The sequence below is a fragment of the Mus musculus genome, chromosome 5 (genome assembly GCF_000001635.26).
Source record: "Mus musculus strain C57BL/6J chromosome 5, GRCm38.p6 C57BL/6J".
Lineage (NCBI taxonomy): Eukaryota > Metazoa > Chordata > Mammalia > Rodentia > Muridae > Mus > Mus musculus.
Window position 1 is genome coordinate 123,525,092 of NC_000071.6, and position 13,190 is coordinate 123,538,281.

Genomic DNA, 13,190 nt, shown 5'->3' on the forward strand with positions numbered 1-13,190 from the left:
TGCCTAATAGCCAGTCAGGATTAAAATTGAAGGGTGTCAAGTGATGGGTACTAACTCGATTTCACTCATATCTTTCTTGATATGCTTTATGCATCTGCCCTTAGCTAATTTCACCTCAGATGCTAAGAGTCACAAGCTAGCTCAAATTCATTGCTGCCTTGCCTAGCAGTTACCATCAATGGCAGCCTCTAGTTTCCCACTCTTCCCAATTTACTTACTTGGCAAAGTTTCCACGACTCTTCCACCTCCACAGCTTCCACAGCCGCTCTCAGGTATGGTGAAAGTAGACTTGTACGCACTCCAGAGATCTGGGCAGAGCTGAGAGGTCTTCAGGCAGCTGGAGCACTCAACAACTAGGTGTGGTCTAGCGACCAATTACAATCTCTGTGTGGTTTCTGAGCTCCCAGGGAGCTGCGCACAGGCAATGCCAGACCAGGCGGGGCATTAACAGCCCTGCCCGCCCTCTGCCTGCATTACCTCCACAGCCTACAGGATGAGGCATCAGCAGTTTCCAGGACTTCTGACTCAAATGGGCTGAACAAGTGGTACACTAGGGGGTATTTCAAGCCCCTTCTTGTCTTGCTTGTCTAAATACTACAGACAGGCTGTACTTCCAATACTGCTAATACTGAGAGCAGCCCAGTTAAGTCTGGGATCTGGCAGAACCACTACACATTCACCAAGACTATCTTAGTAATGGAAAAGCTGCTGTTTTAAGAACGACAAGTGTGAACATGAATATGTGTGTGTGTGAGAACCATAGATGATAGCCCCAGAGCACGTGATCCTAATTTACAAAGTTTAGCAGTTTGCAAACTCAGTGCCCAGGCACTTTCCCAGTATAGCCACTTCTAAATTCAACGACAAAGGTGAGGCCCAGAAGGAGCCAGCTGGGAAAGCACAGAACATGTTCCCGTTCTGATGGAACAAAGGAAAAGTGACCAGGAATAGACAGCGCATCCTTCTGCTTGTACTCGATTATAAAGACTATTATTGACCTCTGAGAAGCAGGCAGTGTGGATGGCAACCCTTTTATAACATCATCATCCAGAAGCAAATGGCTGCTTAATGTAATCAGGATCTCTTATTATCAAATTATTGCCTGGGCGAAGTCTGGGCAAAAACGGGGGCAGGACATCTACACACAGCTCAAGAAGCCAGGGAGTAGTAATTGCTCCCCCAGAGGCCTGGGCAACTAAAGGGCTCCATGTCCTGCCTCATCACCAGAAGGACAGGATGCCTGCCGGGATGTATACTACCACCCAATAACCAGAGTGACAGATGAAAGGGCCAAGTTGTTCAAAACAGGCCTCTCTTCCCTCCTCGCTCACACTTCAAATGGATCGATCCCTCAAGGCAGTTCTGTGTCTTATATTTAATAGCAATCTGCAAACCTGCAAGCTGGGGTATTTTATAGCAATAGATTAACTGAAGCTAAGAAACAGGACATGGGAGCCGACAAGGTGGCTCAGTAGGTAAAGGAGCCTGCTTTCAAGCTTGATGACCTGGATTCAGTCCTCAGGACTCAAATGGTGGAAGGAGAGAACCAACTCTTTGAAAGCTGTCCTCTAGTTTCTACAAGTGTAAATGTGTGTATGTATGTATGTATGTATGTATGTATGTATGTATATATATATGTATATATATGCATGCATGTATATATAAACATACTATACATACACACACACTACATAAATAATAAAGAACTACAACATGGCATAAAATTCACTGTAATCCATCTATAAATGATGAGAATTTTTCCATACTGCCCTTTGCTTCCACAGTCTGGCAAGGTGTCCTCTATGCATCAGATCTGAAAGTACCACTTACAACCTAGAGACAACACTGTGTCTGTATTCCCCTCTTTCCTTTGCTTCAGATACTTAGTTCATTTTGCTGTTTCAAATTTCCTGTGCATTAAAGAAAGGTTCAGCATCTTTGGCCATCAGGGAAATGCAAATTGAAATGAGTCCATCTTACACCTTTTAGAATGGCTATGATCAAAAACATAAGTGACAGCTCCTGCTGGCGAGGATGAGGAGCAAGGGAGCACTCCTCCACTGCTGGTGGGAGCGCAAACCTGGAAGGCACTTAGGAAGTCAATACGGTTTCTCAAAAAATTGGAAATCAATCTACCACAAGACCCAACTATACCATTCCTGGGCAAATACCCAAAGGACACTCCATCCTATCAAAGGGACACTTGCTCAACTATGTTCATAGCAGCTTTATTTATAACAGCCAGGAATTGGAAACAGCCCGGATGCCCCTCAACCAAAGGATGGATAAAGAAAGTGTGGTACCTTTATGTACTAGGGTACTGCTCAGCTGCTAGAAAAAAACAATGACATCATCAAATTTGCAGGAAAATGGATGGAACTAGAACGAAATCATCTTGAGGTGACCCAGACCCAGAAAGACAACCATGGTGTGTACTTAACATAACTGAATATTAGCTGTAAAGTAAAAGTTATAGTCGACAGACCCTGAGAGACTAAGCAACGAGGAGGGATGGGGGTTGGGGGCACATGGATCTCCCTGGAAAGGGGAAATAGATTTCTTGGGTGGGGGTATGGGAGCGTTGGGGGATTGGGAACAGGAGGGATCGGGGCAGGGGGAGGGAGAGAGAAAATACTGGGACAAATGAGTAGAATTGGGGGGCATTTCAGGGGCGAGGTGGAAACCTAGTGCAGTGGAAACCAATGGACTCTACAGGAGCAACCCTAGCAAAGACTCTGGTATGGGGAACACGGAATCTGAACCAGCCATCTTCTGAAACGAGGCAAGCCCTCAAGTGAAGGGACTGAGACACCAACCCAGCCACAAAACCTTCAACCCACAGTTTGCCCTGCTTGCAGAGTGTTCTAGGACTTGAGCCTAGCAGAATCGTCACCAAAGAAAGGAGAGCGATCTCATCCAGCGGCTGTCTGAAGCAGATGCAGAGTCCTTCAGCCACACACACATTAGGAGGTACTCGGGCATTCTTCAGAGGAGGGGGAGAAAGGATTGGAGGAGCCTGAGGGGTCGGAGCATAGCGTGAGATCATGGCCCACGGAATCAACTGATTAGGACTCAAGTCAGGAAGTCTGCAGGGGTCTGACCTAAGTCCCCTGCATATACCTTACAGCTGAGGAGCTTGGTGTTCTTAGGAGAATCCTAATAGCGGGAGCGGGGACTGTTGTGACTCTCCTGCCTACACGGGGGACACTCTTCTTCCTGCTGGACTGCCTTGTTCTGCCTTGATGTGATGATGGTGTGTGCCTGCTCTTATTGTAGTTTGTTATGCCATGTTTGGTTGATGTCCCTGGGAGACTGGCTTTTTTTCTGAGGGGAGTTGAGGCGGGTGGAACGGGGCAGAGGGGAGGGGAGGTAGGGTGAATGGGGGAAGGGAACCATGGTTGGGATGTAGTGTATGAGAGAAGGATTACTAGTTTGAAGCAGGACTTAACTCCAGGCCAGTCTGGGCTACACAGGAAGACCCTGACTCGACAACAGATGTATTTTTGCTGGAATTCAAGTCTGCAGAAAACAAACACTTCCTCCTAGGGTCAGGCCGGCAGGGCCTCTTTCTTTTTCTCTCTGTGTTGCTGAGGAGTAAGCTTAGGGCTGTGAGCATGCTAAGCAGCAGACTACACAGCTAAACAAATCCCTCTCCCCCATAGCTTTTTTTGTACAAGGTCTCACTGTTTAGCCCAGCTGGCCTTGAGTTCTCAATCTTTCTGCCTTAGCTCCTGGTGGTGGCGGTAAAGACATGCCACTGTGTCCTTGTAGCTACCTTCTATGTACAACGGAGAACAGAGCAGACCAGCACGCCCTGATAATCACAACCCACCTCTAGTGCAAGCAGAGCTCGAGTGGAACAGAGCTCACATGGAGGCCTTCCTGGTTCTCCACACATGTCCCGATTTAATCTTCCCTTGACCACGTCTCTCTTGGTCTCTATCAATCCATTAGAGTACCCAGTTCTTAGATTTAAGGTGATGAAAGAATGTGTAAATTGAGACAGAAAATAGCATCTACAGAGACGTCTTTAATCAGGACGGGCAGTGCAGCAGAGTGGTCCTCAGACTCAGGACAAGTCCAGACATGGGGTAAACAAACCACCCTGTCTGAGAATAAGCCTTCCGTTCCCACAGCCTTTCTCAGTGCACGCTCTTAAGAGACAAAGGCAGCTTTGAGCACTAAGGGGACTTACATCACAGGGCATAATGTATGATACCACCACTTTGTGTGTGAATACAGAGGAAGCAAGTGTGTGGTTTTTCAAAAAGGTCTTCTGCTGGGTACATTTTTAGGAGTTGACCTTGCTATGCTCTGAGAAAGCAAATATAGACTCAGAAACAAATGCAGACACATGAGATTAGAACTGAGTGTCTGTTCACTGGACAAACACCCACGCCAAGGAGACGTGGACAGACTTGTCCTGAATCCCTAGAGTGGAAAACACTGAGGACAAGGTGGATTGCAGCCCCTGGCAGCTGAAACTACCCATTGCTGGGGCTCAAAGGTAAAACTAGTCTCCCTGGAGTAACAAGAATCTGAAAAAGAGTCTTCTAAGTTAAGAATGATTTCCCATTTGGGAATGCCCCCCACACCGCCTGACTCTCCCAATACTGAATTAACGCCACGAGAAGCAAATATCATCTTTGCCATCCTACATTCCTAGGTTTTTTTCTTTTAAATACCCAACTCTGGTTACTTATAATGTGCAGTGTATTGCTCCTGATTCTACATGAGAAAAACAAGAAGAAAATATTAACCATAGAAACTGCACCTGGGCAAGGACCAGGACCGGCTGAGACAGGCTAGCTTTTCTGGAGTCTTGAGTGATGACAGGAAAGCCATCAACGTGGTCCCCCACTTGGTGCTCTTAGCTCCTTCAGATGCTGAGATGATCAGGAGGCCATGCCTGCTCTGCTTCCGGCCGTGCTCCACTCCCTGAGCACTGGTGCTGCTTGTCTCTTGTGACTGACACTGACCGAAGTGCACTGACCACCTGAGTATTTTCAGGGAAAGGGGGTGTGCAGAGTTGAGTACAGCTAGAGGGCTAGAGAGCTGTGTGTGGCAGTTACCACGGAGACAGAGCTTCATGATATTGAAAGAACAGAAGAACTGCCCATGGAGGACATGGAGGAAAACAGAAGTCCCGGCAGGAGCGCCTACCCTGGTGAGTCCAGGAGTTACCAACATGCACGCTCAGAAGTGCCTTTGGAAGGTTAGCTGGAAGAGGCTGCCTGGCGCTCAGCTCACTCTTGATCAGTCCCTTCTGGGCAGAGACCTGCACAGTCATGGCTAACGCAGAGAGCAGAAATGTCATTATGCCAAGAAGCCCCTTCGAACCTCTTAGTTGTTCAGAAGGAAACAAAGCTCGCCTTAAGAATAACTCGGTAGAGACTGGAGACACAAATGTGCTTTGCAGGAAAGTGCACACACTGGACAATGCTGGCTTCCAATTCAACAGAAAACCACAGTCCTGGGCATGGGACATCTTCTAGAATATGCCACTGTGGATCAGTGGTCAGAATTCTGATTCTCTTTTTGAATTCGTCCCCTCAGCTCTGCTTTTAATGTCTGTGCAGTCATGTGGTTGCCAGGGCTATCAGACCCATAGTCTTAGCCATTTCCAGAAAATGAAGACTTGAGACTTAAAAATTCCAAAACAGGATCTCCTTTATTTCTGGAAGGGAGAGCTTTGGCCTGAAACTCATTATGGAGCCCAGGTTGTCCTCAAGCTTGCAGCAATCCTCCTGCCTCTGTCTCTTATGCCCAGTTCATCATCCCTTCATCCAGGTTGCTTGTCCCTTCTTTAGGATTAAGAGCATAGAGAGGAGCAGGAAGGAACATGCGCCCACTGCTTCCGTCCTCCTGTTCCTGGCCTTACATCCTTTGGCAACACGTTCACAGAGGCAGCTCATTGTGTGGTGACCTGTCACGTCTCCTCCGATACTCTAGAAAGGCTTTTCCATGAGAGCTTCTATCCAGCTGTTTCCATTCATCAGTTTAGTGGTCGCAATGACATACTCGGTGCCTCCATCTTCCAGCTGGGACAAAAATCGCAGGGCGGCTATTTCCGCAAAGGTGACGCCCCCGAGGAAAAATACCAGTGTGACTCTGTTTTCTCCTGGCTGGCCTAAAATGTCAACATTTCAGACTCAAATACATGTAATACTGCTGCCTCTCAAACACTTCTTTTTTTCATCTAAAAGTATATAAAAGGGCTGGAGAGGCGGCTCAGTGGCTGAGAATGTATATTGTTCCTTCAGAGGAGCTAAATTTAATTTCCCAGCACCCACAGCAGGCAGCTCACGATGCCTGTAACTCAGCTACGGCAGATGCCTCTGACCTCTTGGGTACACGCCTACACATGGATACACACACACACACATGCCTGTACACGGATACACACATACGTATGCGCGCGCGTGCGCGTGCGCGCACACACACACACACACACACACACACACACACACAATCATAAAAATATCCTTAAAAACAGAAAGAATAAAAAGTTCAAATACATCTCAGTGCAGCCAGCTCATTTGAGGCCCTGGAATGCCAAGTATGATCTTAACACCCTGAGTCCTGAGATCTCAGTGCAGAGAGTGTAGGCCCCGGGCTTACGATGTACACTAGCAACCGACTCCACGTTACAAATGTCTTTTACAAAGCAAGTAAGTGCGCAGCATAAGCCACCTGAGCAGCACACTGACTGTGGGTGGACAGTGGAACTTACGTTTCTTCTGCAGCCCGGTGGGCAGTGGCTGTCTTTCTTCAAAGTGGGGCCCTGGGAGAATGCGGAGAACCTCCTCGATGCTCCGCCAGCCTGGCCGGGAAAGGAGCTGAGCCAGTCGCACGCTGAGTGGAGCATAACCGCTGTACACATAGGATATGTCTGTGGGGTTCTGTCAATGGTTAAAAAAAAAGATACAGGACTGAAGTTATATGATGGGAAACAGAAACTCAAAATATGCCTTGCTCCAATCCACCTCTTTACCCTTACCATCCAGGACTGCACTTTTTCAAGTTTACTTTTATTTAAGGGTACAGCATGGATCTGCTTGCGTGTGTATGCATGTAAGAATGCAGCTGCCTGTAGAATCCAGAGGGCGCTGGACTGACAGGAGTTTGTGGACATGACATGAATGCTGGAAACCAAGCTTGCATCCCCTGGAGGCGCAACAGATGCTCTCAGTCACCGAGCCTTCTCTCTAGCCTGGCATCACTTTCTTCATTTGTTTGGTTGAAACAGAATCTCACTATGGAGTTTAGGTCAGTCTCAAACTTATGATGCTCCTGCCCCGGCTTCTGGAGTGCTAGGATTACAGGTGTGCACTTGGGAGATTGAGACTGAAGGATCAGGAATTCAAGGTCACTTGCTACAAAGGGAGTTGGAGGCTAGCCTTGGCTACAGTGAGTAAGACTCACCCCATCTTCTGCTACACACACAGGAATGTATGTTTAGTATGTGTGAAGCCTGGGTTTAATTTCCTAGACCAATAAACAAACAAACAAACACCCTCGCTATGTAGCAATTAAAAAGAATCAGGATGGGGCACCAGGACAGCTCTTAGGAGCCCTTGCTGAGCAGTAGGTGGGTTTGAGGGGAGGAAGACCAGACTAGTGATGAGCTAACACACTGCCTATGTAACGTACATACTTAGCATCACACTAGTGATGAATGGAAAGCCAAGAGAAGCGCTGCAGACCAGGAACACAGCCCCTGAGTAACTGGACGCCTACATGCCTCCTGGAGGGACTAAAACCTGGCCACATGGGTGCTTCTGTGAGGAACAGGGTAGCTGTGGCAGGAGCTGCTCCCCTTCCTGGAGCATAGCTAGCTGGTTTGCGTATGCTGGATGTTCCTCATGTCCCCACACTTCTCCCAGGGGCCTGTGCCAGCACTCACATGACTTGTGTTTGGGCTGGGCAATGGGAGGTCCCAGGGACAACTAGAGAATGGAGAGCAGTATGGGGCTTGTCTTGTCTAGCCCTGGCCTCTGGTCTGTGAGACACATGGAGGCCAGAAGCCCTCAGGTGTACAGTTCTCTCTGGTTCATGACAAGCTTCTCTAATAACTCCTATTATCTATCTGTCCTTCAGGCCTCAGCTGGTGTGAAGGTTGTTAATTGCAGAGTGGGCCTCTGAGCATGACTGATTCCATCAACTGAAGTGGGAAGACCTGGCTCCGTTCCTGTGGGAAGGGTTCCTTGGCTAATAAGTGTGAAGACAGAGATGTGCGTGCTAGCACGCACTTGAGGGTGCATCATCTCTCTGTTCCCGGTTGGGTGGGATAGGCCTGGCTCCCTCGGAGCCCCCACTGCCACGGCTTCTCAGCTATGATGAACTGTGGGCTGGAATTGAGTGACAACAGTTGGAGAGCGCTCCATACCGAATCACCTCTTGCTAGTCCGCTCTGCTCACATCTTTATTAATCTCAAACTACCCAAGCTGAGTGCACTCTGCCTGCTGCTGACCTGATGGATACAACACACATGCACTGCTTTGCAGAAGCACAGAGGTGGTTTTTAGAAAGCAAAGAGCTGGAAAGACGGCTAAAGGAGTAAGGGGGCTGCCAAGCCTGGCAGGCCGAGTTCAAGCCCCAGAGCTGACACGGGAGAAGGAAGGAACCAACTCCTGCAGGTTTCACACACACGCACACACCAAAATAATGTGAAAAGGTCCATAGGACGTGGGGCAGATGGACAGATTAAGGTGTGTTTGCTGTCGCAGTGAACTAGCCGGATGGGATGCAGGAACACATCTTACTTGTTCATTGACATCGTCCATCCAGAGGCGCAGTGTTTTCCGGATTGTTGGGTAATTGTTTCTGCCCCCTGTCTGAGCCTTGAGCAGGCCGGCCTTCTCCAGGTTGTTCAAGGTCAGTATGTGCTCATAGCCGTAGGTCTGAAGGAGAAGGCATTTGGCAGAGATGTTAGGTCAGGAAAAGGGCTCCTGCAGATGTCCAAAGAGGAGCACTCCAGCAAATCAATGTGGTTTGTACCCCAGGGCTCCTAAGCAAGGTCAGGCCCTGAGAGTGGAGAGTGCAGTGCACCGGGCAGAGGGCACTCACGCTGAGACTCTTGCCCACCCGTATTAACCTGTTCTGTTTCAAACCTGATTTAAGATTTTTACTTTAAAGTTGGTGCTTATAACCCAACCTGAGCATTAAAGAAATCATATCTATATATAGTACATACTTAGCTCTCAAAAGGCCTATCTGCACACTGGTATGACCTCTAGACGCACTTAAGAACTAAGATAGTTAATAACAAAATATTGTACTAGAATTTTATTTCTGTTTTTAAAAAGAAACAAGTATTAGCTGAGCCCCGTCAAACCCCTCTCTTAGATGCTTTACAATCATGAAGTCAGCTACCCTTAGACTGTATGAGGTAGTTATTACATCCATTTGACAGAAATATTGACTAATTGGCCAAGGTCACAGCCAGTGAGAACAGACCTCGGTCTGGATTCAGCCATGCTAACCTTGAAGCACATACTGATTCTGAAATCTGTGCACATAAACATCTTGTGCACAAAAGTAAATGGGTGTCGGAAAGAAGGGAACCAAACTGTGGGGCCAGGTGCATCTGAGGCTGGGAAAGGCAGGCTAGTCCATGTCCTCCTCACTCCCGAAATCCTATGAAAACATCTGTCATTTGTGTAACTCAAAAAATGAAAACAAAATGGATAAAACCGAACCAGATACTGAGCAGTGACTGGTAACAGCGAACAAACACTGCCTGAGGCATTCAAATGGGAGCATTGTCTCTCAGACAGGGTCTCAGGGAACAACTCACAGAGACCTGCCTGCTTCGCCTGCCAAGTGCATGTGTGTGGCATGCTGCCAAGTTACGACAAATTTTAGTTTTGTTTTTATTGTTGTTCAAGACGGGGTTTCTCTGTGTAGCCCCAGTTGTCCTGGAACTTTCTCTGTAGACCAGGCTGGCCTGAAACTTACAGAGATCCTCCTGCCTCTGCCTCCTGAGTGCTTGGATTAAAGGAGTGTGACACCACCTCCCGGCCAAACAGGTTATAAAGACAAAACAAGAGTCACACTAAACCCCAGCTGTGGAAAGGATACTTCCCTTCTTAGCAAAGAGAAGGCCTCGGATTTACTACCTGGAGGATCTCCCTTCTGTAATAGTCCAGCACCTTCTGCTTGAGCCCGCTGTTGCACACAGACTGGAGGCAAACCAGTCTCAGCACCTTGATGAGTGGATGCTTTTGGGCAATGCAGTCCTCGATGTAACTGTTGACCTAGAAATGGAATATGAACAGACTAACCAGTCCACTTGATGTCTCTGCTATCTCCCCCAAGGCTATGTGGGAGAATGGCTCACTTTCTCATTTCCTACCTGCTGAGTTTTGTCCCCCTCATCACTATGCCCCCAACCGGACACACACCATCATAAAGTGGCAATGACACTGAGGGCAACCAAATGGCCTGCTCAGACTCATCTACCTCTTAGACAGCCAGCTCAGTGGCTGCCAAGTGTCTGGGCTTTATTTGACTTGGCCTACCTAAAACATACCATTGATTTACCTTGCAAAAAATGACAGGAATGCTGTTTAAAAATAGAAACCTTTGCAAACTGAACAATTAACTTAAAAAAAAAAAAGATGTATTGTATGTATGTGAGTACATTATAGCTGTCTTCAGACACACCAGGGCATTGGATCCCATTACAGATGGTCATAAGCCATTATGTGGTTTCTAGGAATTGAACTCAGGACCTCTGGTAGAGAAGTCAGTACTCTTAACCACTGAGCCATCTCTCCAGCCCCAATTAACTATTTTTAATAGTGATGTACTTTTGAAGAAATTACCTAACAGATTAAACAAACAAAGATGCAAGTCACCTGGGGTCCTGTGTTTTGAGATAGGGTCTCCTGTAACCCAGGTTGGCCTCAAACTTGCTATGTAGCCAAAGCTAGCCTTAAATGCTTCCATCTCTCAAGTGCTAGGATTGCAAACATATAACACCCAGCTGCTTGGCATGTGTGTGTGTTGTTGTTGTTATTATTGTTGTTTTGTTTATTTTGGAGGGAGTACTGGGTCTGAACCCAAGATTTCTTGGTATGTCAGAAAGGTGCTCTCTTATCAATAACCTACACTCCCAATCCAAACAAACACACACACACACACACACACACACACACACACACACACACACAGTGCATACATGGAAACCAAAACAATGGCTTGAGGTCCAGATGAGATGATGTCCCCCCTACAGTCTGAGCACTCAGAAGGCAGAGATAAGAGGATCTCTAAGTTCAAGACCAGACTGATTTATGTATCAAGTTCTAGGCCAGCCAGGGCTCCATGGTGAATTTCTGTCTCAACAACAACACAGACAACACCACAATGGACCAATTACCTGGCTCCAATCTTACGGCGATGAACGTCAGCTCTACTGTAGAATGGCCCCACGTACCTTATCAGTGTCTATCCCGGACATGAACTCCTGCTCCACTGTCAACTTATCAAAGAAGTCTTCAGAAGCTAAAATGTAACCACAAATGTCTGACTTAGAAATTCAACAGGGTCAGTTGATGTAAGCACCGTGCATCTATTCGTGGGCAGGAGTAGGAAACGAGGCACACAAACCCTAAAGGTAGAGACTCGGGAGCAAGCAGGTAGCACCAGAGCACTGGGTGCTCGCTCCACTTGCATGCTGCTCCTTCCAGGTCAGGACTTGATGAGAACCCCCACTTCCCCAGAGGACGGCCTCATGTCAACTGGTTCCCACTTTTGTCACCAGGAGACAAAGGACTAACTTTCCAACACTGAACTAAGAGTCCAAGCATACTCCTGACACTTGGTACTGAGCAAGCGCCCCAGCTTCTACATCCCTGAGTCAAATGGACTCACATTTAGGTTAATATGCATCCTGTGAGGCTCTTTGTGACAATTCTGTAAGAAGTTTTCATTCTTCTCATTTTTTTTTTTTGTTGGTTTTTTAGTTTTTTTTTTGGTTTTTCTAGACAGGGTTTCTCTGTATAGCCCTGGCTGTCCTGGAACTCACTTTGTAGACCAGGCTGGACTCGAACTCAGAAATCCGCCTGCCTCTGCCTCCCAAGTGCTGGGATTAAAGGTGTGCACAACCACCGATTTTTTTTTTTTTTTTAAAGACAGGATCTCATAGCGTAGCCCAGGCTCCCCTTGAATTCATAGCAATCCTTGTCTTTTGACTTCCCAATTAAGTGTGAAAGCCATACAAGGTCTTCAGATCCCCTGGAGATGAAGTTAAAGGTTAAAGTTAAAGTGTTGAGAAAGCGGTCCTTACTTACAACATTGAACCATCTCTCCAGAATGGCTCCTGGCTTTCTGTCTGTTTTGTGTATTTTGTTTGCTAGGTGGTTGGTCCTCAGACAATGTTTCTCTGTGTAGCCCTGGCTAGCCTGAATGCTCTATGTAGACTAGGCTGCCGTCAAACTCAGAGATCCACCTCTGCCTCCTGACCACTGGGATTAAAGGTGTGGCCACCATATTCAGTTTAGTTTGTTTCTGGGGAAAGGTTTAATGTAGCCTGCCCAGACTGGCCCTGAATTCATGATGTATGAGCTGAAAATGACGTTGAACTTGGGGTCCTCTGGCCTTCAATGGCCCAGCACTGGAACTACAGACACATGCTGCCTGCCACATGAGGCAAGCCCTCTGCTGTCCGAGCTTTTTCCCCCAGTACATTTTCTTCTTTGAGTCTCACAATGTAGCTCAAGCTGTCCTTGAACTTAGGGTTTTTCTGCCTCCATCTCCCAAATGCTATCTAGTATATACAAGTGCTTCGCATGGTTCTCAAGGGGACCAAAACTAGACTAGAGTCCCAATAACATCTCAGAACATCACATGGTTTTAATTAAATAATCCTTCACATTGAAAAACATTACTAGCCTAGGGTGGGGGGTGGGGGTGACGCACGCCTTTAATCCCAGCACTCGGGAGGCAGAGGCAGGCGGATTTCTGAGTTCAAGGCCTGGTCTACAGAGTGAGTTCCAGGACAGCCAGGGCTACACAGAGAAACCCTGTCTCGAAAAACCAAAAAAAAAAAAAAAGACAAAAAGAAAAACCTTGGGGCTGGGGCTGGAGAGATGGCTCAGTAGTTAAGAACACCGACTGCTCTTCTGAAGGTCCTGAGTTCAAATCCCAGCAACCACATGGTGGCTCACAACCATCCGTAATGAGA

At 47.3% G+C, this 13,190-nt stretch overlaps 1 protein-coding gene across 2 annotated transcripts in view; it reads right to left on the reverse strand.

Moving 5' to 3' along the window:
- Window positions 1-3,665: 3,665 nt before the first annotated feature.
- Window positions 3,666-13,190, reverse strand: part of Vps33a (VPS33A CORVET/HOPS core subunit) — a 44,287-nt gene continuing 34,762 nt past the window's right edge. The window contains exons 9-13 of one of the 2 annotated variants that reach the window (NM_029929.3): window positions 11,442-11,509; window positions 10,123-10,260; window positions 8,767-8,904; window positions 6,734-6,902; window positions 3,666-6,130 (exon numbers count right to left, since the gene is read on the reverse strand). In NM_029929.3, coding sequence (NP_084205.3) covers window positions 5,949-6,130; window positions 6,734-6,902; window positions 8,767-8,904; window positions 10,123-10,260; window positions 11,442-11,509 — 695 coding nt within the window. In that variant the 3' untranslated portion in view covers window positions 3,666-5,948. The remainder of the gene's footprint in view (window positions 6,131-6,733; window positions 6,903-8,766; window positions 8,905-10,122; window positions 10,261-11,441; window positions 11,510-13,190) is intronic. The other variant, NM_001359513.1, reaches the window with a different exon arrangement.